This window comes from Megalobrama amblycephala, linkage group LG1 (genome assembly GCF_018812025.1).
Source record: "Megalobrama amblycephala isolate DHTTF-2021 linkage group LG1, ASM1881202v1, whole genome shotgun sequence".
NCBI classification, from domain to species: Eukaryota; Metazoa; Chordata; class Actinopteri; order Cypriniformes; family Xenocyprididae; genus Megalobrama; species Megalobrama amblycephala.
In genome coordinates, this window is record NC_063044.1 from 67,131,465 (window position 1) to 67,154,736 (window position 23,272).

The 23,272-nt window shown below is 37.5% G+C and overlaps 3 protein-coding genes across 3 annotated transcripts in view; 2 read left to right on the forward strand and 1 right to left on the reverse strand.

Moving 5' to 3' along the window:
• Positions 1-3,809, forward strand: part of LOC125280668 (gastrula zinc finger protein XlCGF57.1-like) — a 36,844-nt gene extending 33,035 nt beyond the window's left edge. Inside the window, exon 4 of the mRNA XM_048211387.1 lies at positions 3,442-3,809. Within this exon, the coding sequence (XP_048067344.1) occupies positions 3,442-3,487 (46 nt within the window). The 3' untranslated portion in view covers positions 3,488-3,809. The remainder of the gene's footprint in view (positions 1-3,441) is intronic.
• A 7,353-nt stretch (positions 3,810-11,162) lies between these two features.
• LOC125280747 (zinc finger protein 239-like) lies at positions 11,163-15,469 on the reverse strand. The gene is made up of 2 exons (XM_048211498.1): positions 15,133-15,469; positions 11,163-12,802 (listed from the first exon to the last, which is right to left on the reverse strand). The coding sequence occupies exons 1-2, from the start codon at positions 15,188-15,190 to the stop codon at positions 11,715-11,717; spliced, it is 1,146 nt and encodes a 381-aa protein (XP_048067455.1). The 5' UTR covers positions 15,191-15,469; the 3' UTR covers positions 11,163-11,714.
• A 1,726-nt stretch (positions 15,470-17,195) lies between these two features.
• On the forward strand, positions 17,196-22,418 carry LOC125280650 (gastrula zinc finger protein XlCGF57.1-like). Its single transcript, XM_048211352.1, has 4 exons — positions 17,196-17,263; positions 19,092-19,380; positions 20,014-21,265; positions 22,061-22,418. The coding sequence occupies exons 2-4, from the start codon at positions 19,224-19,226 to the stop codon at positions 22,104-22,106; spliced, it is 1,455 nt and encodes a 484-aa protein (XP_048067309.1). The 5' UTR covers positions 17,196-17,263; positions 19,092-19,223; the 3' UTR covers positions 22,107-22,418.
• The last annotated feature ends 854 nt before the right edge of the window (positions 22,419-23,272 follow it).

Below are 23,272 nucleotides of genomic sequence, written 5' to 3' on the forward strand. Positions count from 1 at the left end.
CATTTGCAACTCTGGAACATTAATACCAAAATAGTTCAAAAGAGAGAATTCATACATAGAATAAAGCCTATAAAAGGAAAGTCATGAGATATACATTTCCCAAGTGGTTATGTAGAGAATACATAGGATTAAAAGAGTTTATTTGTCCTTCTCAGAAAGAATGAAGTCTGAAGAATGAAGATCTTTCTGATCGTAAAAGTACCATGTATCTGTAACAGAACACCTAGTTCTGCCTGTGGTTTAGCTATGTTTGGGATGCTGGTAGCAAGTTTAGGGGGATGGGTTCACAGAACTTTTGATAGAGTGAGTTTATGGGTAATTCATTAGATACAATGAATAATTGTGTGGCTGATTGGACCAGACGCTACACTGTACAGTTTGTGCAAAACTGAGACAGTGGATTGAGATTATTTTCTCCTCCTCCCATCATGCTGTAGAAAGAGCTCAGATTATGTCACTTCCTGAGAGTCACAATATTAAGAAATTATGTCTACTTTCTGCTACTACATCAGGCTCACTTTTTTCCTTTGATTTCAGACCTGATGGAAGTGAAGGAGGAGAGTGAAGAACTGAGTGAAGTGGAAGAGAAACATCATGACAAACCTGGAGAAAAACCTTTGAGTCGCTCAAAGACTAAAAAGACATTTTTAAAGAAAAGAAGAGCCAAGAAATCTGCAACCTGCACTCAGTGTGGAAAGAGTTTGTCAACCAAACAAAGTCTTGATGAGCACATGAGGATTCACACTGGAGAGAGACCGTTCACCTGTGATCAGTGTGGAAAGAGTTTCACACACAAACGAAGTCTTGATGTTCACATGATAGTCCATACAGGAGAGAAGCCATTTACATGTGATCAGTGTGGAAAGAGATTCTCAAAAAAACATCATCTTAATGTTCACATGAGGATCCTCACTGGAGAGAAGCCGCATGCATGCCGTCAATGTGGGAAGAGTTTCACCCGATCAGAACACCTTAAAGAACACATGAAAATCCACACTGGAGAGAAGCCGTTCACATGTGATCAGTGTGGGAAAAGTTTCACAAAATCAGCAAACGTTAATGTTCACATGAGGATCCACACCGGAGAAAAGCCGTTCACATGTGATCAATGTGGGAAAACATTTCTTAGGTCACCAGATCTGAAGGAACACCTGACAGTTCATACGAAGGAGAAGCCACATTCATGTTCTGTGTGTGGAAAGAGTTTTTCACAGCGGAAATATTTACAGAGACATCAGAAAATACACACTGGTGTGAGAGAGTACATGTGCTTTGAGTGTGAGAAGACTTTTACTGCAGCAAACAGTTTAAAACGGCACCAGAGAATTCACACTGGAGAAAAACCTTACAAGTGTTCACACTGTGACAAGAGATTCAATCATTTATCAAGTCTGAAACCACATGAGAGGATCCACAGCAGAGAGAAGCCGCACACGTGTGATCAGTGTGAAAAGAGTTTCACTTGTAAAAGTCACCTGAACCGACACATGAAGATCCATGCAGTGGAGAAACCACATCACCACAGTCAGAAATCACAGTAAGTAATTCATCTTTTTGTGCTGAGAAACAAAGTCTCTTCTGTGTGAGTTGGCTCTCTGTCTCTCCTCTCCACGTATAGCTGGTGTGTGGTGAAAGCACTGGTGCGTCATTTGACACTTTTTAAATTTAAGTATGAAACCTCATGAAGACTCATGAAAAACAAAAATGTCTTCAAATTGCAAAGAATTACACAGAAAGCAAGAGTGCTTTTATAATCACTGAAGCTGTCAGTCAGTTCAGTATGATATTATAAAAGAACATTAGTACATTAAATATGAGTCGAATAATTAAAGGTGCCCTAGATTAAAAAATTGAATTTATCTTGGCATAGTTGAATAACAAGAGTTCAGTACATGGAAATGACATACAATGAGTCTCAAACACCATTGCTTCCTCCTTCTTATATAAATCTCATTTGTTTAAAAGACTTCCGAAGAACAGGCGAACCTCAACATAACACGACTGTTACGTAACACTCTTGTAAAAGAGATTTTAATCTCAATGAGTTTTTTTTTAACCTGGTTAAATAAAGAAATTAATGAATGAAGGCATTACACAAGGGCAGCCAGTATTAACGTCTGGATGTGCACAGCTGAACCAACAGTGAAAAATGGCAGATGGAGCAATAATAACTGACATGATCCATGATATCATGATATTTTTAGTGATATTTGTAAATTATCTTTCTAAATGTTTCGCTAGCATGTTGCTAATGTACTGTTAAATGTGGTTAAAGTTACCATCATTTCTCACTGTATTCACAGAGACAAGACTGTCGTTATTTTCGTTTTTTAAACACTTGCAGTCTGTATAATTCATAACACAACTTCATTCTTTATAAATCTCTCCAACAGTGTAGCATTAGCCCGTTAGCCATAGAGCATAGCCTTAAACTCATTCAGAATCAAATGTAAACATCGAAATAAATACTATACTCACAGGATCTGATGTATGCAAAGACCCATTTTGAGCACAAGAATTAAAGGGGCTGCAGCCTGAATCGGTGCATTTCTAATTATGCTCCAAAATAGGCAGTTAAAAAAATGTATTAAAAAAAATCTATGGGGTATTTTGAGCTGAACTTCACAGACACATTCAGGGGACACCTTAGACTTATATTACATCTTGTGAAAAAAACGTTCGATGGCACCTTTAAAATTTTCCATATAAAAATTAGGTTGTTAAAAGTAAATTTGATCTGCATCTTAAAGGGGGACTCAGTAATATTTCAAATACACCCTTTGCAAGTTAGACAGGCCGAGATCAACAACAAACATCTAACCAATCAGCATCAGTGATGGGGAGTTCGGTTTTTTTCCACCAACTGGTTCTTTTGGACAGTTCGTTTCAATAAACTGGTTAAAAAACGGTTCATCATTCACACGCAAAGTCTATCATGGGCCGGGATGAAAAAATATTTAACACATTCAAATATATAAATTCAGTAATCATAACATCAGTTAAAACATCATCATAATCTGACAAGTTTCTTATAATTAAGTTTTGCATCAGAGGCATAAACACACATATTCAGACTGGTGTTCAGACGAGGATAATTTATAGTTATAAAGTGAATAAATTAGTCTTCATCAGAGCAGAAACCATGATCTACTTACTAAAATAAATAAATAAACTTACGCTTGCACCATGTACACCATGTAAGGTATTTTCCTTTCCTACTTATGACATTAAAGAACAGACAGAAATAACAATTCACTCAGAGCAAATCACTATGACAAATCACTAACAAATATGATTTGTGTTGTGAATGATTTAGACAGTCTTGAGTTACATGATCAATGTCACTATTTTATGTGTGATTAGTCTTAGTGCAGAGTCTGAAATATTTCTTATTCATCTCACATCGTGTCTGTTGGAAATGAAACTGTTTGTTTTTGTCAGAACCATCAGAAATCATCTGGAAGGAGAGGACAGAGAGATCCAGTGATGCAGAACCTGCAGATGAAACATCACGATCCTGAAGAACAAAGAGGTTGTGTCAATGAGTGATTTGACAAACAAACATCATCCAAAGTTCATCTTCAGGAGTTTGTGTTCATTTTCTTAATGAATTTGTGTCACTCAGTTCTCTTTTATGAAAGAAATTAGTAGTTATCATTCATTTGTATTTTCTGCTTGAATCAGGAATATTTTTAGCTCTGAAAGCAATGAAGTAGCCTATTATGATTGCTTTTTGAGCTTTTTAATTTTTTAATTTTCTCAATAGCGCTTTTAAATGCCTAATAAATCATATTTTACTGCACACATGACTGACATTGTATGAGATTGCTGTCTGTCTACATTATTAGCAGTTTTGCTCTTGATTTCCAGTATCCTATATACATTTCACAGTTTGTTCTAGTCAGTTTAGTGTTCATTCACACCATAAGGCTTCAGAACAATTACTATGAACTTTAAACGCAGTTTTTACAAAATAAATGATCACATGATTGCATATTGTTATATATCGCAATTCTCTGCCATTTGACCTATGCAAAACCCAAATGCAGATAAAAGGTAACAATGCATTTAAATGAAAGTGTCCTGTTGTCAATGGGGCGCCACTTTAGTAAACACTCCTATGGGTCATATTTCAGGGAAGTGACAATAGTGCAGATTCAATAGCTATAGACCTCCAAACTTTGTGTGTCCTTCAGATTAGCTCAAGAACAGTGTGTAGAGAGCTTCATGTAATGGGTTTCCATGGCCGAGCTTCTGCATCCAAGCCTTACATCACCAAGTGTCAGATGCAGTGGTGTAAAGCACGCCACCACTGGACTCTAGAGCAGTGGAGACGTGTTCTCTGGAGTGACCAATCACGCTCTCTGGGTTTGGGTTTGGTGGTTGCCAGGAGAACGGTACTTGCCTGACTGCATTGTGCCAAGTGTAATGGTGAAGGGGGGATTATGGTGTGGAGTTGTTTTTCAGGGGTTGGGCTTGACCTTTAGTTCCAGTGAAAGGAACTCTTAATGCTTCAGCATACTGAGACACTTTGGACAATTTCATGCTCCCAAATTTGTGGGAACAGTTTGGGGATGGCCCCTTCCTGTTTCAACATGACTACGCACCAGTGCACAAAGCAAGGTCCATAAAGACTATGGATGAGCGAGTTTGGTGTGGAGGAACTTGACTGGCCTGCACAGAGTCCTGACCTCAACCCAATAGAACACCTTTGGGATGAATTAGAGCAGAGACTGTGAGCCAGTTCTTCTCGCCAACATCACTGCCTGACCTCACAAATGTGCTTCTAGATGAATGGTCAAAAATTGCCATAAACACACTCCTAAATGTTCCCAGAAGAGTTGGGGATGTTATAACTGCAAAGGGTGGGCCAACTCCATAATAAACCCTACAGATTAAGAATGGGATGCATATAACAATGCTTAGTTTATAAATGTAAACAAACAGTTGTTCCCTTTTATTATAAAACATGTAATTTAATGAGTTCGTTTGCCCATATAATCTTTAGGGTATTAGGTTAGCTAATTTGGCTTGCTGTCCACTGAGGAGGGGCTCGATGAAGCATCTTCAACTCGAGCTCTGATATACCCCCCACAGTGAATAAATATAGGATATGATTACATGGGGCAAGGTACCTGAGATGAAGGTGGAGTTTGGGGAGGTGGAGGGATGCTGGAACAACTGAGACTGACGAGAGGTAAGCAGCTGCTTATATACTCTGGCTGTTGATTGGATGATTAGATGGGCTTGCTCCTCCCTAAATTATGTTTAGGAACTTCACATATTAAAGCGTCTTTGGTGTTTCTATGGTTACTACAAAATTAACCTGGAAACCGAGAGTAACACAGATATGGGTCAGGTTTTGATGGATGACGATAGTAGTGAAGGTAAAGACGATTACAGTGACATACAGCAGTTGTTTATTAAGCATGCTCAATTCTGCAATTATTGATGTGCAGGTGGGCCATGCCATGTTGATTAAGAGAGAGGAGGTGGGCCTTGGCATAAAAAAGGTTGGGAACCACTGCTCTAGAGCAGATTTCCAGATACATTTCTTATTCCTTAGACTCCAAATGTAATCTTCTGAAATGCTCAAAGTTCCACTTTTAGGGTCAGTTTATAATGACAGAGATTTGAGTCTCAGCCTTACATGTTTTTAGGAGGTACATAGGTAAGCATGCAAAAGACTTAGTCTTAATTTTGTTCCTCTTTTAACTTTAAATATCTTGTGTGTTATGACACAAAATCAGACACTAAACCAAGTAAAAAATGAAACACTGGTGGTTCTGCAGTTTTCGCAGCCTGTCTGACAGCCATTTCTGCCTGGATGAAGGACCACCACCTTTAACTCAACCTTGCAAAAACGGAACTGCTTGTGGTCGGTGCCAACCAAACATTTAATCATAACCTTTCAATTCAACTTGGGTCATCAACCATTACTGCTTCCAGGACACCCAGGAACCTTGGAGTGGTGATGGACAATTGTTTAAACTTCACAGATCATGTTGCTACAACGGCCCGGTCCTGCAGATTTGCCTTGTACAACATCAGGAAGATTAGACCCTTCCTATCGGAGCATTCCACACAAATTCTTGTCAAAGCTCTTGTTCTATCCAGACTGGACTATTGTAATGCTCTCTTGGCTGGCCTTCCAGCATGCACTGTCAAGCCTCTACAACTGATCCAGAATGCTGCAGCAAGACTGGTCTTTAACGAACCGAAGAGAGCGCATGTCACACCTCTCCTCATCAGTCTGCATTGGCTGCCAATAGCTGCTCGCATCCAATTCAAGGCTCTGATGTTTGCCTACAGAATAACCACTGGCTCTGCACCACCATATCTTAACTCACTCCTTCAGACTTATGCGCCCTCCAGAAACTTGCGTTCTGCAAGTGAACAGCACCTTGTGGTGCCATCACAAAGGGGCACAAAATCATTCTCACCGACCTTCTCTGTGTCTGTTCCTGGCTGGTGGAATGACCTGGCACACTCTATCTGAGCAGCTGAGACTTTAGCCATTTTCAAAAAAAAAACTTGCTAAAGACATATCTTTTTCATCAACACTTGACCCAGTACTAGTAGCACTTTTTATCGATCTTAATCTTCTTTTTTTTTACTTCTATTCTCTTTCTCCATCTATTTATGTATTAAAAAATTCCTTGCTATGAGCACTTTACTGACAAAACTGTGACTTCACACAGCACTTACATACTGCTGTACTCATGTTGATTTGATTGATTCTACTATTCTCATGTGTAAGTTGCTTTGGAGAAAATTGTCTGCTAAATGACTGAATGTAATTGTAAATGTACACCTTTGGACTTCAAGTTAGAATGTCCCATATACCAATCAAAATAGCCTCTGCATTAGAGGGATATTAACTGTCATGAAAAGACAGTTGTGAATGGGTAATGTGCACTTCTGTAGAACATATAGTTCAGTCAATTTGTGAAATTGATTAAAGATATAGTTCACCCCAACATGAAAATGATGTCATTCTGAAGGGGTGGATTCTGGAATCCACTGCCGCTTCAATATATATATTTTTAAGTTATTAAATCAACATTTATTTTTCTGTTAAATTATTTTTATGGCTTCTTCAACATATGTTAAAGCATTTAATTTCCTTTTCGAACACTAGAAAATACAAACCCTATTCCAAAAAAGTTGGGACACTGTACAAATTGTGAATAAAAAAGGAATGCAATAATTTACAAATCTCATAAACTTATATTTTATTCACAATAGAATATAGATTACATATCAAATGTTGAAAGTGAGACATTTTGAAATGTCATGCCAAATATTGGCTCATTTTGGATTTCATGAGAGCTATACATTCCAAAAAAGTTGGGACAGGCAGCAGTAAGAGGCCGGAAAAGTTAAATATACATATAAGGAACAGCTGGAGGACCAATTTGCAACTTATGTCAATTGGCAACATGATTGGGTATAAAAAGAGCCTGTCAGAGTGGCAGTGTCTCTCAGAAGTCAAGATGGCAGAGGATCACCAATTCCCCCAATGCTGCGGCGAAAAATAGTGGAGCAATATCAGAAAGGAGTTTCTCAGAGAAAAATTGCAAAGAGTTTGAAGTTATTATCATCTACAGTGCATAATATCATCCAAAGATTCAGAGAATCTGGAACAATCTCTGTGCGTAAGGGTCAAGGCCGGAAAACCATACTTGATGCCCGTTATCTTCGGGCCCTTAGACGGCACTACATCACATACAGGAATGCTACTGTAATGGAAATCACAACATGGGCTCAGGAATACTTCCATAAAACATTGCCGGTGAACACAATCCACCGTTCCATTCGCTGTTGCCGGCTAAAACTCTATAGGTCAAAAAAGAAGCCATATCTAAACATGATCCAGAAGCGCAGGCATTTTCTCTGGGCCAAGGCTCATATAAAATAGACTGTGGCAAAGTGGAAAACTGTTCTGTGGTCAGACGAATCAAAATTTGAAGTTATTTTTGGAAAACTGGGACGCCATGTCATCCGGACTAAAGAGGACAAAGACAACCCAAGTTGTTATCAGCGCTCAGTTCAGAAGCCTGCATCTCTGATGATATGGGGTTGCATGGGTGCGTGTGGCATGGGCAGCTTACACATCTGGAAAGGCACCATCGATGCTGAAAGGTATATCCAAGTTCTAGAACAACATATGCTCCCATTCAGATGTCGTCTCTTTCAGGGAAGACCTTGCATTTTCCAACACGACAATGCCAGACCACATACTGCATCAATTACAACATCATGGCTGCGTAGAAGAAGGATCCGGGTACTGAAATGGCCAGCCTGCAGTCCAGATCTTTCAAAGAGGAAGATGCGACAAAGAAGACCTAAGACAGTTGAGCAACTAGAAGCCTGTATTAGACAAGAATGGGACAACATTCTGCCAGTGGTTTGTTCTTGTTTTTATTTATTTTATACACACAGTGTCTCCTGCCTTGCACAAATGTTCCTGCTCAAATCTGTATGTCATTCGTTGTTCCACTTTTCTATGTCTGTAAGGTTAAGGCAATGGTGTTTCTCATTTGTTGTCCCTGATTTCGGCTACATTCACATGCTAGCCTTAATCCTTCCGATTTTTGCTCAGATCTTATTTGTTTGTACAGCTGTTCACATTGTTGTTTTAAATGTGGCCAATATCAGATTTCCAGTGTGAACAGATCACGGTTCTGAACTGACCTGCATGCGCAAAAGAACGATACAAACGAGGTCTTTAACCAGAAAATCCACACAATTGCCTCTCAAAAAAAAGTCTAAAATTAGCTCAATCGTGTTCCGTGGGGTATCCCAGTACAAATCGTGTTCCAGGGGATAAATATTGCATTAGTGCGGTCTCTTCAACCGACGGAGTTGCAAAACAACCAGTGGCAACATACCGGGTTAAAAAAGTCACTGCTCACCACTGGAAAATACTAGAGAGAGAGAGACAGATGTAGACAAAGGATTTTGCTCAAAAATGTGGAAAATAGGCCTTCCTTGTGATCCTAACACATAAGAGAGTGTGGATGAATTTTATTTTTGTCAGAGCAGGCAGTGAGGAAAACAGCCGCTGTCTCAACACACTTGTGAGTAACAATGTTTTAGCCATTCACTGTAATCCTGAATAAAAGCTTCATGATGAGTGATCTTATGTTTCGTCACCAGTAAAGGGCATGATCAAGTGATGCAAATGTACATGAATGGATCTCTATGGAGATACGCAGTAACGTTTCATATTCTTCTTCAAAAGTTGACACTGCAAATCACAATATTTACGTTTATCATGTTATCAACAAGGATTAACGATGAATAGCATTAAATAATAAGTACAGTCATCTATTTAGGCTACATGAAACACTGCAAGTTAACCAGTCAGTCATAGCTTGTGGTAAATCAGTACTTATTTTTATTTATTTTTATCAGTACTAACTTTATTTGTGTTTTGTACATGAGTGTTCCTGGATGAATGTTTTCTGTAATTTTATAAATATTTGTGTGAATCTTCAGGTGTTTCTCTAGGACTGATGCTCAATGAAACTGTTCAACGCACTGATCACAGTTAAATGGTCTTTCTTTAAAATGAGAAGGCAGATGTGATTTCAGAGCAAAAGCCAGATCCGCTTCTTCCCAGTATGAACTCTCATGTGAATCTTCAACATTTATTTACATGTGAAGCTTTTTTACAATGAGGGCAGGTGACACACAGCAAAATCCCTAGAGTTAAATCCACTCTGCTCAGAGAACATATGGTCCCTCTCTACATAGAGTTAAAATAACCCTGAAGCTAAAGGTTAATGTTAAAGTTAATGAGATAATGCTGTTTTTGGAGTTGTTTAATCAGATCTTGAGAGATTTAATGTCTTATCTTCAGTTGATTTCATCTAAGGCTGTGGCTAGAAGTTTGTAGTTATTGTGTTTCTTTTCAGTGATTCTACTTGTTAACAGCATGTGTTCATCACTAATGCTCAATCATAAATTAATCACTTAATTATCTCATTAACTTTAACTCTGCTTCAGTGTTACTTTACTTTAACACTATATAGAGAGGGACCATATGTAATCTGAGCAGAGTTGATTTAACTCTGGGGATTTTGCTGTGCAGATGTTTTGGCTTCTGTTTTTCCTTTCTTGTTCACATCCATTAGGTCTAAAAGAAAATCAAGTGAGATTTCAAATAAGAGACAAACGTGAAATGAAAAGTGAAGCTCAAAGTCAAGATCATGATGAGTTCAATAGTCATTTTAATCCCATCAACTTCAATCAATTTTACCAGTTGTGGAATCCAACCATTCATCCATCTCAGGTAACGTAGTTAGCCTACTTTATTGAGTTTTTCCATTTTATGCAACTGTACACATTTATTAATAGTAAATTAATAATTAATAAATTTAAAGGTCCCGTTTTTCATGGTTTTTTGAAGCTTTGATTGTGTTTATAGTGTGCAATATAACGTGTTCATGTTTCGCGTGTAAAAAAACACAGTATTTTTCACATAATTTACTTATCTGTATACCGCTGTTTCCACTGTCATAAAAACGGGCTGATGACTTCCTTGTTCTATGAAGTCCCTCCTTCAGAAATACGTAACGAGTTCTGATTGTGCCAGCGGTTCCTGTGTTGTGATTCGACAGCAGTTTAGTGCATCTTGCCCGGAAAGGTCACGCCTCTTACCATAACGTGGAGATGCATGCGCTCAGTGTTATTGTAAACATGTCTTTAATTTTACCCTATCAATTTGAGCCGGAATCAGACCCGGTGATTGGACTGCGGGATGAAAATAACAGCGTTTCGACGACATGGCGACAAACACACTCTACAAACGCAACTCTTGTGTATTCCTGTGGGCGGAGGTTAGTCAAAAAACTGTTTTAGTGACGTCATTAAAGAAGGAAGTAGAGGGATGTAGTCCAAACTGGCCGTTCGATGTAGGCGACTTCTGTTAAATAAAATATCTCGCTTGGTATTGAACTTTGAGCTTTAACATTTTACAGATTTTATTTATACTCTAACAACAACATTACACACTAACTAAAGTTTGAAACATGGGATCACGAAGAATGGAACCTTTAAGATCATCATGTTTGCAGCGAACAATACATTTTAGATCTAGTGTTGTTTGTTATTGTGCTGATGTAGTAGAGATGAGGCAATACACAGACTTCTACAAAACAGGGTATTTTACTGAACCAAGGAGCTGACATACAACCAATACACGTTTAAACTAACAATAACAATGGACAAGGAGTGAATCCAAATTAAAGGGAGTGCTAATGACAACACAAAGGTGCAGGGAATAAAGAGCTGGCGGGAAAGCTGACGAGGGATGTGCAATCAGGTGATGGAGCAGGGAGGATTCTGGGAAACGGAGTCCGGGAAGGCCCGTCACAGCGGGTCAAGAGTCTCAGGCGGCCGTGGCGGGTTAGGGGCTGTGGGTGGCCATGGCGGGTTCTGAGCCCCACCCACATGTGTATTACATGTATATACACGATTGCTCCGATAACCAACAGGCTGCTGTATGTTGTAAACTAAATCCCTTCCCTAAATGCTTCTCCTTTTTTCCGCCCTCACTGTGCTGCCGCCCTATAGGCACGTGCCGGCCCTGCATCCAGTCCTAACCAGACTCAACAGTACTTAGCTTCAGTTGGCCACCAGTCTTGAGCTACAGGGTGATTTGACTGTGAATAACTTCCACAGAAGAGATTTTGTTGCTTGATGAATTACTTACTGTGATCTCTGTGGTGATGTGGTTTCTTCACTGTATGGATCTTCTTGTGTATCTTCAGGTGACTTTTAATAGAGAAACTTTTTCCACACTGATCACACGTGTGCAGCTTCTCTCTGCTGTGGATCCTCTCATGTGATTTTAGATGTGATGACCGACTGAATCTCTTGTCACAGTATGAACACTTGTAAGGTTTTTCTCCCGTGTGGATCATCTCATGTGTTTTCAGATGTGCTGACCGAGTGAATCTCTTGTCACAGTGTGAACACTTGTAATGTTTTTCTCCCGTGTGGATCATCTCATGTCTTTTCAGATCTGATGACCGTCTGAATCTCTTGTCACAGAATGAACACTTGTAAGGTTTCTCTCTGCTGTGGATCCTCTCATGTGTTTTCAGATTTGATGAATCCCTGAATCTCTTGTCACAGAATGAACACATGTACGGTTTTTCTCCAGTGTGGATCCTCTCATGAGTTTTCAGATTTGTTAACTGACTGAATCTCTTGTCACAGTGTGAACACATGTAAGGTTTTTCTCCAGTGTGAATTCTCTGGTGCAGTTTTAAATGTTCAGCTGTAAAAAAAGTCTTCTCACACTCAAAGCACATGAACTCTCTCAAACCAGTGTGTATTTTCTCATGTGTTTGTAAACTTTGCAGCTGTGAAAAACTCTTTCCACACACAGAACATGAATGTGGCTTCTCCTTCGTATGAACTGTCAAGTGTGCCTTCAGACTTGATGACCTAAGAAATGTTTTCCCACACTGATCACATGTGAACGGCTTCTCTCCAGTGTGGATCCTCATGTGAATCTCAAGACTCTGTTTGTATGTGAAGCTCATCCCACACTGATCACAGGTGAACGGCTTCTCTCCAGTGTGGATCCTCATGTGACATTCAAAATGATGTTTGGTTGAGAAACTCTTTCCACACTGAGTGCAGGTTGTAGATTTCTTGGCTCTTCTTTTCTTTAAAAATGTCTTTTTAGTCTTTGAGCGACTCAAAGGTTTTTCTCCAGGTTTGTCATGATGTTCCTCCTCCACTTCACTCAGTTCTTCAATCTCCTCGCTCTCTTCCATCAGATCTGAAATGAAAGAAAAAAATCCCCAAAACATTTCAAAGAGAGACATATGAAATGAAAGGACACAAAAGTGAACCCTGATCTAAGAAAGTACACAACTGCTATCAAATAATATGATCACTCTGATGCCCGTTTATAAATTAATTATACATCCCTAAAACTTTCCATGAACTTTTCCATAAACCCCTTGTTTCTGTAGTGAGAGCTCTTAAATAAATTTGATCAATGACACAATTATCTAAAGCGATATCAACATCATAATATACAATACTGTCAAATAAAATGAAATTAAATCAACAATTTTAATTTGCATTATCTGTGTCCTACATGTTTCACTCAACCCTGTTACTTATGATATAATTTCCTCACTTTAAAAACAGCATTTCAGAGGAAGTGACATCATCTGGGCTCTTTCTAAAGCATGATGGGAGAAGAAAATAATCTCAATCCATTGTCTCAGTTTTTACACAAACTGTCAGTATTGGGGAAGCTACTCTGAAACTGTAGTTTGACAAGCTACTCATAAATTAAAGTAGTTAAACTACAGTCAAGCTACCCTTTTGAAAAAGTAGTTAGCTACACTACAAGTTACTATCAATAAGTAGCTAGCTACATTGAAACTACTTTTATTTTTTTATTTTTTTTTTAAATGACACAACTTATTACAAATAACTGGATAACTGTTATCATTAAGAATGTTTAAGTAAGATGTTTGGGGTTTAAAACAAAGCAATGCACTGCAATTATGATTTGAAAGCGTACTGTTTTATTTTGTAAACTATATCAAAAGATGCAATACTTAAATGTAGCCTATATCTCACACCTGACTCTCTTTGCCCGCTTTATATATAATACATTCAGAATTTTAATATAAGTTTTGTTTTTCATGCTATGAGAGGACCGACCACCAATTGCACTCTGCAGTTTCAGAAGTGATTTGTACATATAAATGCAGGATTCATGCTCAGAATTGTTACCATAACCATAACATGGGACAAAAATATGCAATAATAAGAATAATAATAAGAAATGTAAATGCAGACTAGAAAAATATTAGAATTTTTGTATCAATATTTTTGAAATTCTATTCCAATTATTTGTAAAATGACTTAAAATCTTAAATGTCTCACTATGCATTGCTATTCTTATAATGGTGGAGCCGCTGTTTACACATTACATCTGCACTTTACTATAGCACCCTCATTTATTTCAGAAGCACCCTCAATGATTTGATTCTGGAACCGGACCTGCACTTAAACCGAACCGGAACTTAAATTGGATACACATAAAAATGCATGTTAAACTCACAGCACATGCAGTGATAAAGCTTTGAGACGCGAATCATGCGCTTTTCGCGTGAATGTTCTCATATCCGAGCAACCGATTTTATTAGATCAGCCTTGCCGTGTGATAAGCGTTCTAAGCTACATTGCGATTTTGTTTTCTGTTCAATTGGCAAATGCTTTGCCAATGCAATGAATCAAAACACCGTGTTAGTGATCTTAGGTTCATTATAGAATTATGACGGGACAGATTAGACGGGTCACCACTGTAATAAAATAGTTCGCATACATTTGATATAGACTGCAATAAAGCAGGTCAGTCAATTTAAAAGGCTATTATTCACCTGTATGTGCTTGAAGTCTTAGACACAGACAGTGTTTAAATCATTTGTTTATAAATTAAGCGTAACCTTTAGTAATCGATTGCAGTGTGAAACTCACTCCTGTCCTTTAATCACCAGACGATCTTTTCTGCTGGTGAACAGTAAAGCCGCATATGTGATATAACAATAGATGGCGGTAATGCATGATTTTAGTTCGTGATCTGAAGACGCTGTGCTGCTTCAATGCATCGCAGGCTCGTTGTCAGAATGCAAAACGGAATGTAGCTTGTAGCTTTTGGTCGCGCTACACCGATACTTGCTGGAAAATGTAGTTAACTACTGGAAAAGCTACACTGTTTTAAAAGTAGCCGAACTACATACAAGCTACTGAAAATGTAGTTAAACTGGTAGCGCCGCTACATGTAGTTAACTACTCCCCAACACTGCAAACTGTACAGTTTTGATCACATTCCTCAGCCCTCTTATCAAAGTTACTGTAAGAAGAATAATCTAAATAACTATGAAAAACTTCAATAATTCATGAGAAATACAACTTTATCAGGGTTTCTATTAGTTTTTTTTTTTTAATTATGCTTACAGGGCCAGCTATTGTGGAAAGTTCATTTACTTGAGTTTATTGATAAAAATAACATGTCTATTCATCTAAATCTTGAATCTTTCTAACATGAATGTTGTTCAGCATCATGAATGAAGAATAAACACCAACCTCTTTGTTCTTCAGTATCTTCAGTGTGTTTCATTCTGCAGGGTTCTGGATCACTCATGTTCTCACTGTCCTCTTTAATAAACTCAGTCTTTGGAGATTTCAGCTCCTCCTGATGCTCTGATGCTCGTCTGATGGGAATATTCCCGTATTTATTGGAGAACGGATGTGGGAGGAGCTTCACTGATGATGCGCTTGCTGTGGGAGGAGCTTCACTGATGATGTGATTGCTGTGGGAGGAGCTGATCTTCCAAAATCAAAAAATATATTAGTTACTGAATTTGTCTTTATACTGGCACATCTAAGCATTTATATCAGTATGTCTATTGTAAAGCTACTGATGTTTCTAAGTTTCTACATTTCTAAGCCTATCATTATTCTGCTTCTTCATTACAATATATGAACATATCTACAAATACAGAAAATAATGCAATGTAAATTCTTACAAATTTTAATAATGGCCAGAAAAACAGTTGAAAGCATAAACACAGAAATATATTTACATATTTGTACCCAATAAACACTCTCAATCTGTTTATCAACACCAATTAAATGAGCTTAGTTCACTTCTGAATGAAAATTTCCTGATAATTTACTCACCCCCATGTTCATGTCTTTCATGTTTTTCTTTCTTCAGCTGAAAAGAAATGAAGGTTTTTGAGGAAAACATTCCAGGATTTTTCTCCATATAGTGGACTACACTGGGGTTCAAGGGGTTGAAGGTCCAAATGTTTTTTTTTAGTGCAGCTTCAAAGAGCTCGACATTATCCCAGATGAGGAATAAGAGTCTAAAGAAATGATCGACCATTTTGTGTATATATATATATATATATATATATATATATATATATATATATATATATATATATTGCAGACACTTGATCTGTAAGAAAGAAATAAAGAAAGACATGAAAATCTTGGATGACATGGGGCTGAGTATCTTTTTAAGCAAACTAATCCTTGAATTGTCAATTTACAGCAGATCTGAAGTCTTCAGCATAATTAATGAGGTGAAAACAGAAACTATTGACATGAAATATGGGTGTAACTCTTCCCGTTATCACTTTAAAAGTATTCATGTGAATTAAATGTGGGACAATGGCCTTCATCATCATCATAGTATGCTAATGCTCTGAATCAGATGCGAGGGAATCGTCATTATGCTGATTGAGGACTGTTGTGTCTCTTACACCTCTAATCTGTGCCGTTTGCTTCACAGGACACACATGCTTCTTCTCACTATGAGAGACGACTGGTATTTCCCATGAATATGCATATTTATTATCACAATGGTTTAGAATAAGTAGCCTTTAGCGTCGCATATATGACAGTGGAATATGATGTATCATAAGGCTTGGGTGCATCAGAGACAGGTTAAGTACAGACAGCAGATTGTTCATTATCACAAAATCAGACACCAAACCAAGTAAAACAAAAACAAAACACTGGTGGTTCTTCAAGTTAGAATGACCCATATACCAATATGTGCCAATCACATTAGCCTCTTGGTGCATTAGAGAGATATTAACTGTAAAGAAAAGATAATTGTGAATAATGTACACTTCTAGAACATATAGTCAAGATGTGAAATCGATTAAAGGTTATAGTTCACCCCAAAATGAATATTATGTCATTCCCATATGGGAAAATGTATTTTATCTGGCCAAAATATATTTTAAATATATGATAAATAAGTGTTGTAAACAGTGAAGTTCAATAAAATATACTTTTGAAACTGAAAGTATATTTTGTTTCAAAGTCAATTTTAAACAGAATAAAAACATGAATTTCCCTATATTTTCCACATTGACCACTTTTATTCATATGATCTTCCCAAAAAATACAGAGTGATCATGGCAGAAAAAAGTCAAATTTACCTCCCCCTCACAAATGTGTATTTTATCTAGCCTGTTGTTTAAACAATTGCTTTATTTATTTGTAATTTAATTTCAGTGTACTATAGCGTTTAAATGCACATCAAATATAAAAATAAATAAATATATGAATAAAATCGCTAGATATTCGATATTAATAACTGTGATGCAATTTGAATTGGAAACCCCTAGCAGCGCTCACGGGCTTTTGGAGTACTGCGCATGCACGTCATTTTGAGCCGTAACGGTCGGAGGAGAAGGTAAGAGCTATAACTTTATTTTTAACCATAATTTTTCACATATGTAATGCTAATTGCTGCTTTACATGGTTATGTAATGGGTTAGTTCACCCAAATTAAATTCTGTCATTAATTACTCACCCTCATGTCGCTCCACACCCGTACAAACTTAATGTTATGAAGAGACGAGAATAAAACAAACAAACAAAAAAAAAACAATAACTTTATGACAGTCTCTAGTGATGGAGGATATATGATCAAAATCATCCTAGAATGAATAATTCTTTCCAAGTAGAGCTATTCAAATCATTTTGAAATGGTTGACCACCCAATTTCAAATCGTTCAAATCGACCACAACCAATCAAACTGTTTTCAATATATATTGCAGAGATAATCAAAATATTGCCATGATAGTTTTTTCCCCCCAAAGTCATGCAGACCTAGTTTTGGTGTTATCAATGTTTTGTCTATGTCATATTGTGTAAATGACAGTATTGTCTTTCAATAGAGCAGTTTAGGCTTTTAGCATATATCCTGATTAACATAATGTGTTTCTAACAGCAAACACTCAGAATAAAGTGTGATGATCTGAATGTCTTGTTGAATGAGTGTTGATAGTCTGAGCATCGTCAATATTAACAGAGAAACTGCTGAAAACACTCTTTATTTCATGTCAATAGTTCCTGTTTTCACCTCATTTATTATGCTGATGTCTTCAGATCTGCTGTAAATTGACACTTAAAACTCATTTCATTGCTGTCAACAGACTGAGGGGATTTGATGTCTACAATATAGGCATTTATTTCTGTGTTTATAATTTTAACTATTTTATTTTCTTACCATTATTTATATTTGGAAGTATTTCCATTATATTCTTTTCTGTATTTCTAGCTGTATTTAAAGGGTTAGTTCACCCAAAAATGAAAATTCTGTCATTTATTACTCACCCTCATGCCGTTTCACACCCATAAGACCTTCATTAATCTTCAGAACACAAATTAAGATATTTTAGTTGAAATCTGATGGCTCCGTGAGGCCTTCATAGGGAGTAATGACATTTCCTCTGTCTACTACACATCTGTACTAAAAACACATTTAAATCAGTTCATGTGAGTACAGTGGTTCAGTATTAGTATTATAAAGTGACAAGAATATTTTTGGTGCGGCAAAAAAACAAAACAAAATAGCGACTTATTTAGTGATGGCCAATTTCAAAACACTGCTTCAGGAAGCTTCGGATCATTGTGAATCAGTGTATCGAATCTGCTGTTCGGTGCGCCAAAGTCACATGATTTCAGCAGTTTGGCGGGTTTGATCCGCAATCTGATTCATGATTCGACACACTGATTCATAATGATCCGATGCTTTCTGAAGCAGTGTTTTTAAATCGGCCATAACTAAATAAGTCGTTATTTTGTTTTTTTTGCCGCACCAAAAATATTCTCGTTGCTTTATAATATTAACATTGAACCACTGTACTCACATGAACTGATTTAGATGTGTTTTTAGTACCTTTATGGATCTTGAGAGAGGAAACGTCATTGCTCCCTATAAAGGCCTCATGGAGCCATCGGATTTCAACTAAAATATCTTAATTTGTGTTCAGAAGATTAACGAAGGTCTTACGGGTGTAGAGCGGCATGAGGGTGAGTAAATAAATGACAGAATTTTCATTTTTGACTGAACTAACCCTTAAATGAAGAAGCAGAATAATGTTAGGATTAGCAATAATAATTATTTATTTATTAGCATCAGTGAATTTACAATGAATAGAGAGACAGGAATAAAGGCTTAGAGGTGTCATTTGTTATAAAAACAAACTCAGTAACTGATATATTTTTGATTTAGTTAGATCAGCTCCTCCCACACTGGAAATCATCATTAATGAATGTCCTCCCACTGCAATCACATCATCAGTGAAGCTCCTCCCACTGCAATCACATCATCAGTAAAGCTCCTCCCACAGCAGTTCTCCAATAAATGCTGGGATATTCCCATCAAACGAGCATCAGAGCATCAGAGCATCAGGAGGAGCTGAAATCTGCAAAGACTGAGTTTATTAAAGAGGACAGTGAGAACATGAGTGATCCAGAACCCTGCAGAATGAAACACACTGAAGATACTGAAGAACAAAGAGGTTGGTGTTTATTCTTCATTCATTCATGATGCTGAACAACATTCATGTTAGAAAGATTCAAAAATACTTTAACAGATTTAGATAAAACAAAATGTAACGTATGGTCAGTAAAGGGAGATTCGAGAAACTTTCGTGTTGATTGTCAAAGACAGATTAATCTAAATATTATTTTAACTGTTTTATTTTACATTTATTTTATATCTGATTCACAATTTGCAACATTACCAGAATTTGACACATGTTCAGCATAGTTTACAACATTGTTATTTTTTAGAAGTAATCAGTAAACACCAAAATGTATGAAGTGAATGAACTTTCCAAAATGGCTGACAGGGTTATAATCAAAACTTTAGCAAAAGCTGATTTATAGTTACTGATAAAGTTGTAGTTATAAGTTATTCATAGTTATATAGATTACTCTTCTTACAGTAACTTTGGTAAGAGGGTTGATGAATGTGGTCAACACAGTACAGTTTGTGTGAAATCTGAGACAATGGATTGAGATTATTTTCTCTTCCTCCCATCATGCTGTAGAAAGAGCCCAGATGATGTCACTTCCTGAGCGTCACAATTTTAAGAAATCTTGTCTACTTTCTGCTACTACATCAGGCTCACTTTGTCCTTTCGTTTCAGACCTGATGGAGGAGAGCGAGGAGAGTGAAGAACTGAGTGAAGTGGAGGAGGAACATCATGACAAACCTGGAGAAAAACCTTTGAGTCGCTCAAAGACTAAAAAGACATTTTTAAAGAAAAGAAGAGCAAAGAAATCTTTCACCTGCACTCAGTGTGGAAAGAGTTTCACAACAAAACAATATCTTGATGTTCACATGAGGATCCACACTGGAGAGAAGCCGTTCGCTTGTGATCAGTGTGGGAAGAGATTCACAAAATCAGATTACTTGAAGTTACATATGAGGATCCACACCGGAGAGAAGCCGTATGCATGCGATCAGTGTGGAAAGAGATTCACTTACAAAAATGAACTTGATACACACATCAGAATTCATACTGGAGAGAAACCATTCAAGTGTGATCAGTGTGGGAAGAGTTTCCGTAAATCTTCACACCTTAAAGGACACATGAGGATCCACACTGGAGAGAAGCCGTTCATGTGTGATCAGTGTGAAAAGAGATTCACATACAAACATAGTCTTGATGTTCACATGAGGATCCACACTGGAGAGAGACCGTATGTATGCAATCAATGTGGGAAGAGTTTCACCCGATCAGAACACCTTAAAGGACACATGAAAATCCACACTGGAGAGAAGTCGTTCACATGTGATCAGTGTGGGAAGACGTTTCTTTGGGCATCAGCCTTGAGGACACATCTGACAGTTCATATGAAGGAGAAGCCACATTCATGTTCTGTGTGTGGAAAGAGTTTTTCACTGCTGCAAAGTTTACATAAACATGAGAAAATACATACTGGTGTAAAAGCTTATATGTGCTTTGAGTGTGAGAAGACTTTTACTTATGAAATCAGTTTAAAAGTGCACCAGAGAATTCACACTGGAGAAAAACCTTTCAAGTGTTCACACTGTGACAAGAGATTCAGTCAGTTAGCAAATCTGAAAACACACGAATGGGTTCACTCTGAAGAAAAACCTTGCAAGTGTTTGTACTGCGACAAGAGATTCAGTCATTCATCAACTCTAAAAACACATGAGAGGATCCACACTGGAGAAAAACCTTACAAGTGTTCACACTGTGACAAGAGATGCAGGCAGTTAACAGATCTGAAACGACATGAGAGTATCCACAGCAGAGAGAAGCCGCACACATGTGATCAGTGTGGAAAGAGTTTCTCTTTTAAAAGTCACCTGAAGATACACATGAAGATCCATGCAGAGGAGAAACCACATCACCGCAGTGTGAGATCACGGTAAGTAGTTCATCTTTATGTGCTGAGAAACAAAGTCTCTTCTGTGTGAGTTGGCTCTCTGTCTCTCCTCTCCACATATGGCTGGTGTGTGGTGAAGGCACAAAATTAAAATTTGCAGTATAAAAATTAGGTTGTTAAAAGTAAATTTGATCTGCATCTTAAAGGGGGACTCAGCAAAATTTCAGATACACTGTTTGCAAGTTAGTCGGCCGAGACCAACAACAAACATCTAACCAATCAGCCTCAGTGATGGGGAGTTCGGATCTTTTCTGCGAACTGGTTCTTTTGGACAGTCCGTTTCAATAAACCAGATAAAAAAAACGGTTCACCATTCAAAAACATTTAACATATTCAAATATATAAAATCAGTAATCATACCATCAGTTAAAACATCATCATAATCTGACAAGTTTCTTACAATTAACTTTTGCATCTGAAGCATAAACACACATATTCAGGCAGTGGTGTTCAGACTAGGATGTTTTACAGTTATAAAGTGAATAAATTAGTCTTCATCAGAGCAGAAATGATCTGCTTACTATGCATAATCCATTTCCTTTTCTACTTATGAAAGAGGACATTAAAGAACAATCAGAAATAACAATTCACTCAGAGCAAATCACTATGACAAATCCCTAACAAATATGATTTGTGTTGTGAATGATTTGGACAGTCTTGAGTTACATGATCAATGTCACTATTTTATGTGTGATTAGTCTTAGTGCAGAGTCTGAAATATTTCTTATTCATCTCACATCATGTCTGTTGGAAATGAAACTTGTTTGTTTTTGTCAGAACTACCAGAAATCATCTGGAAGGAGAGGACAGAGAGATCCAGTGATCCAGAACCTGCAGATGAAACATCACGATCCTGAAGAACAAAGAGGTTGTGTCAATGAGTGATTTGACAAACAAACATCATCCAAAGTCTTCAGAAGTTTGTGTTTATTTTCTGAATGAATTTGTGTCACTCAGTTCTCTTTTATGAAGGAAATTAGTAGTTCTCGTTCATTTGTATTTTCTGATTGAATCAGGAATATTTTTAGCTCTGAAAGCCATGAAGTAGCCTATTATGATTGCTTTTTTGAGCTTTTCATGTTTTTAATTTTCTCAATAGAGCTTTTACATGCCTAATAAATCATATTTCACTGCACACATGACTGACATTGTATGAGATTGTTGTCTGTCTACATTATTAACAGTTTCACTCTTGATATCCAGCATCATATATACATTTCACAGTTTGTTCTAGTCAGTTTAGTGTTCATTCACACCATAAGGCTTCAGAACAATTACTATGAACTTTAAATGCAGTTTTTACAAAATAAATGATCACATGATTGCATATTGTTATATATCGCAATGCTCTGCCAGTTGAGCTATGCGAAACCCAAATGCAGATAAAAGGTAACAGTGCATTTAAATGAAAGTGTCCTGTTGTCGATGGGGCAACACTCCTATGGGTCGTATTTCAGGGAAGTGACAATAGTGCAGATTCAATAGCTATAGACCTCCAAACTTTGTGTGTCCTTCAGATTAGCTCAAGAACAGTGTGTAGAGAGCTTCATGTAATGGGTTTCCATGGCCGAGCAGCTGCATCCAAGCCTTACATCACCAAGTGTTGGATACAGTGGTGTAAAGCACGCCACCACTGGACTCTAGAGCAGTGGAGACGTGTTCTCTGGAGCGACCAATCACGCTCTCTGGGTTTGGTGGTTGCCAGGAGAATGGTACTTACCTGACTGCATTGTGCCAAGTGTAATGGTGAAGGGGGGATTATGGTGTGGAGTTGTTTTTCAGGGGTTGGGCTTGACCCTTAGTTCCAGTGAAAGGCAGACATTTCTGCCTGGATGAAGGACCACCACCTTTAACTCAACCTTGCAAAAATGGAACTGCTTGTGGTTGGTGCAAACCCCACACTTCATCATAACCCTTCAATTCAACTTGGGCTATCAACCATTACTGCTTCCAGGACAGCCAGGAACCTTGGAGTGGTGATGGATGATT

Coding starts and splice junctions, on each gene's coding strand:
- LOC125280650 (XM_048211352.1), top strand. CDS start 19,224: ATGCTGGGATATTCCCATCAAACGAGCATCAGAGCATCAGAGCATCAG. Junction 19,381..20,013: donor AGATACTGAAGAACAAAGAG/GTTGGTGTTTAT, acceptor CTTTCGTTTCAG/ACCTGATGGAGGAGAGCGAG. Junction 21,266..22,060: donor CACCGCAGTGTGAGATCACG/GTAAGTAGTTCA, acceptor TGTTTTTGTCAG/AACTACCAGAAATCATCTGG.
- LOC125280747 (XM_048211498.1), bottom strand. CDS start 15,190: ATGAGTGATCCAGAACCCTGCAGAATGAAACACACTGAAGATACTGAA. Junction 12,803..15,132: donor AGATACTGAAGAACAAAGAG/GTTGGTGTTTAT, acceptor CTTTCATTTCAG/ATCTGATGGAAGAGAGCGAG.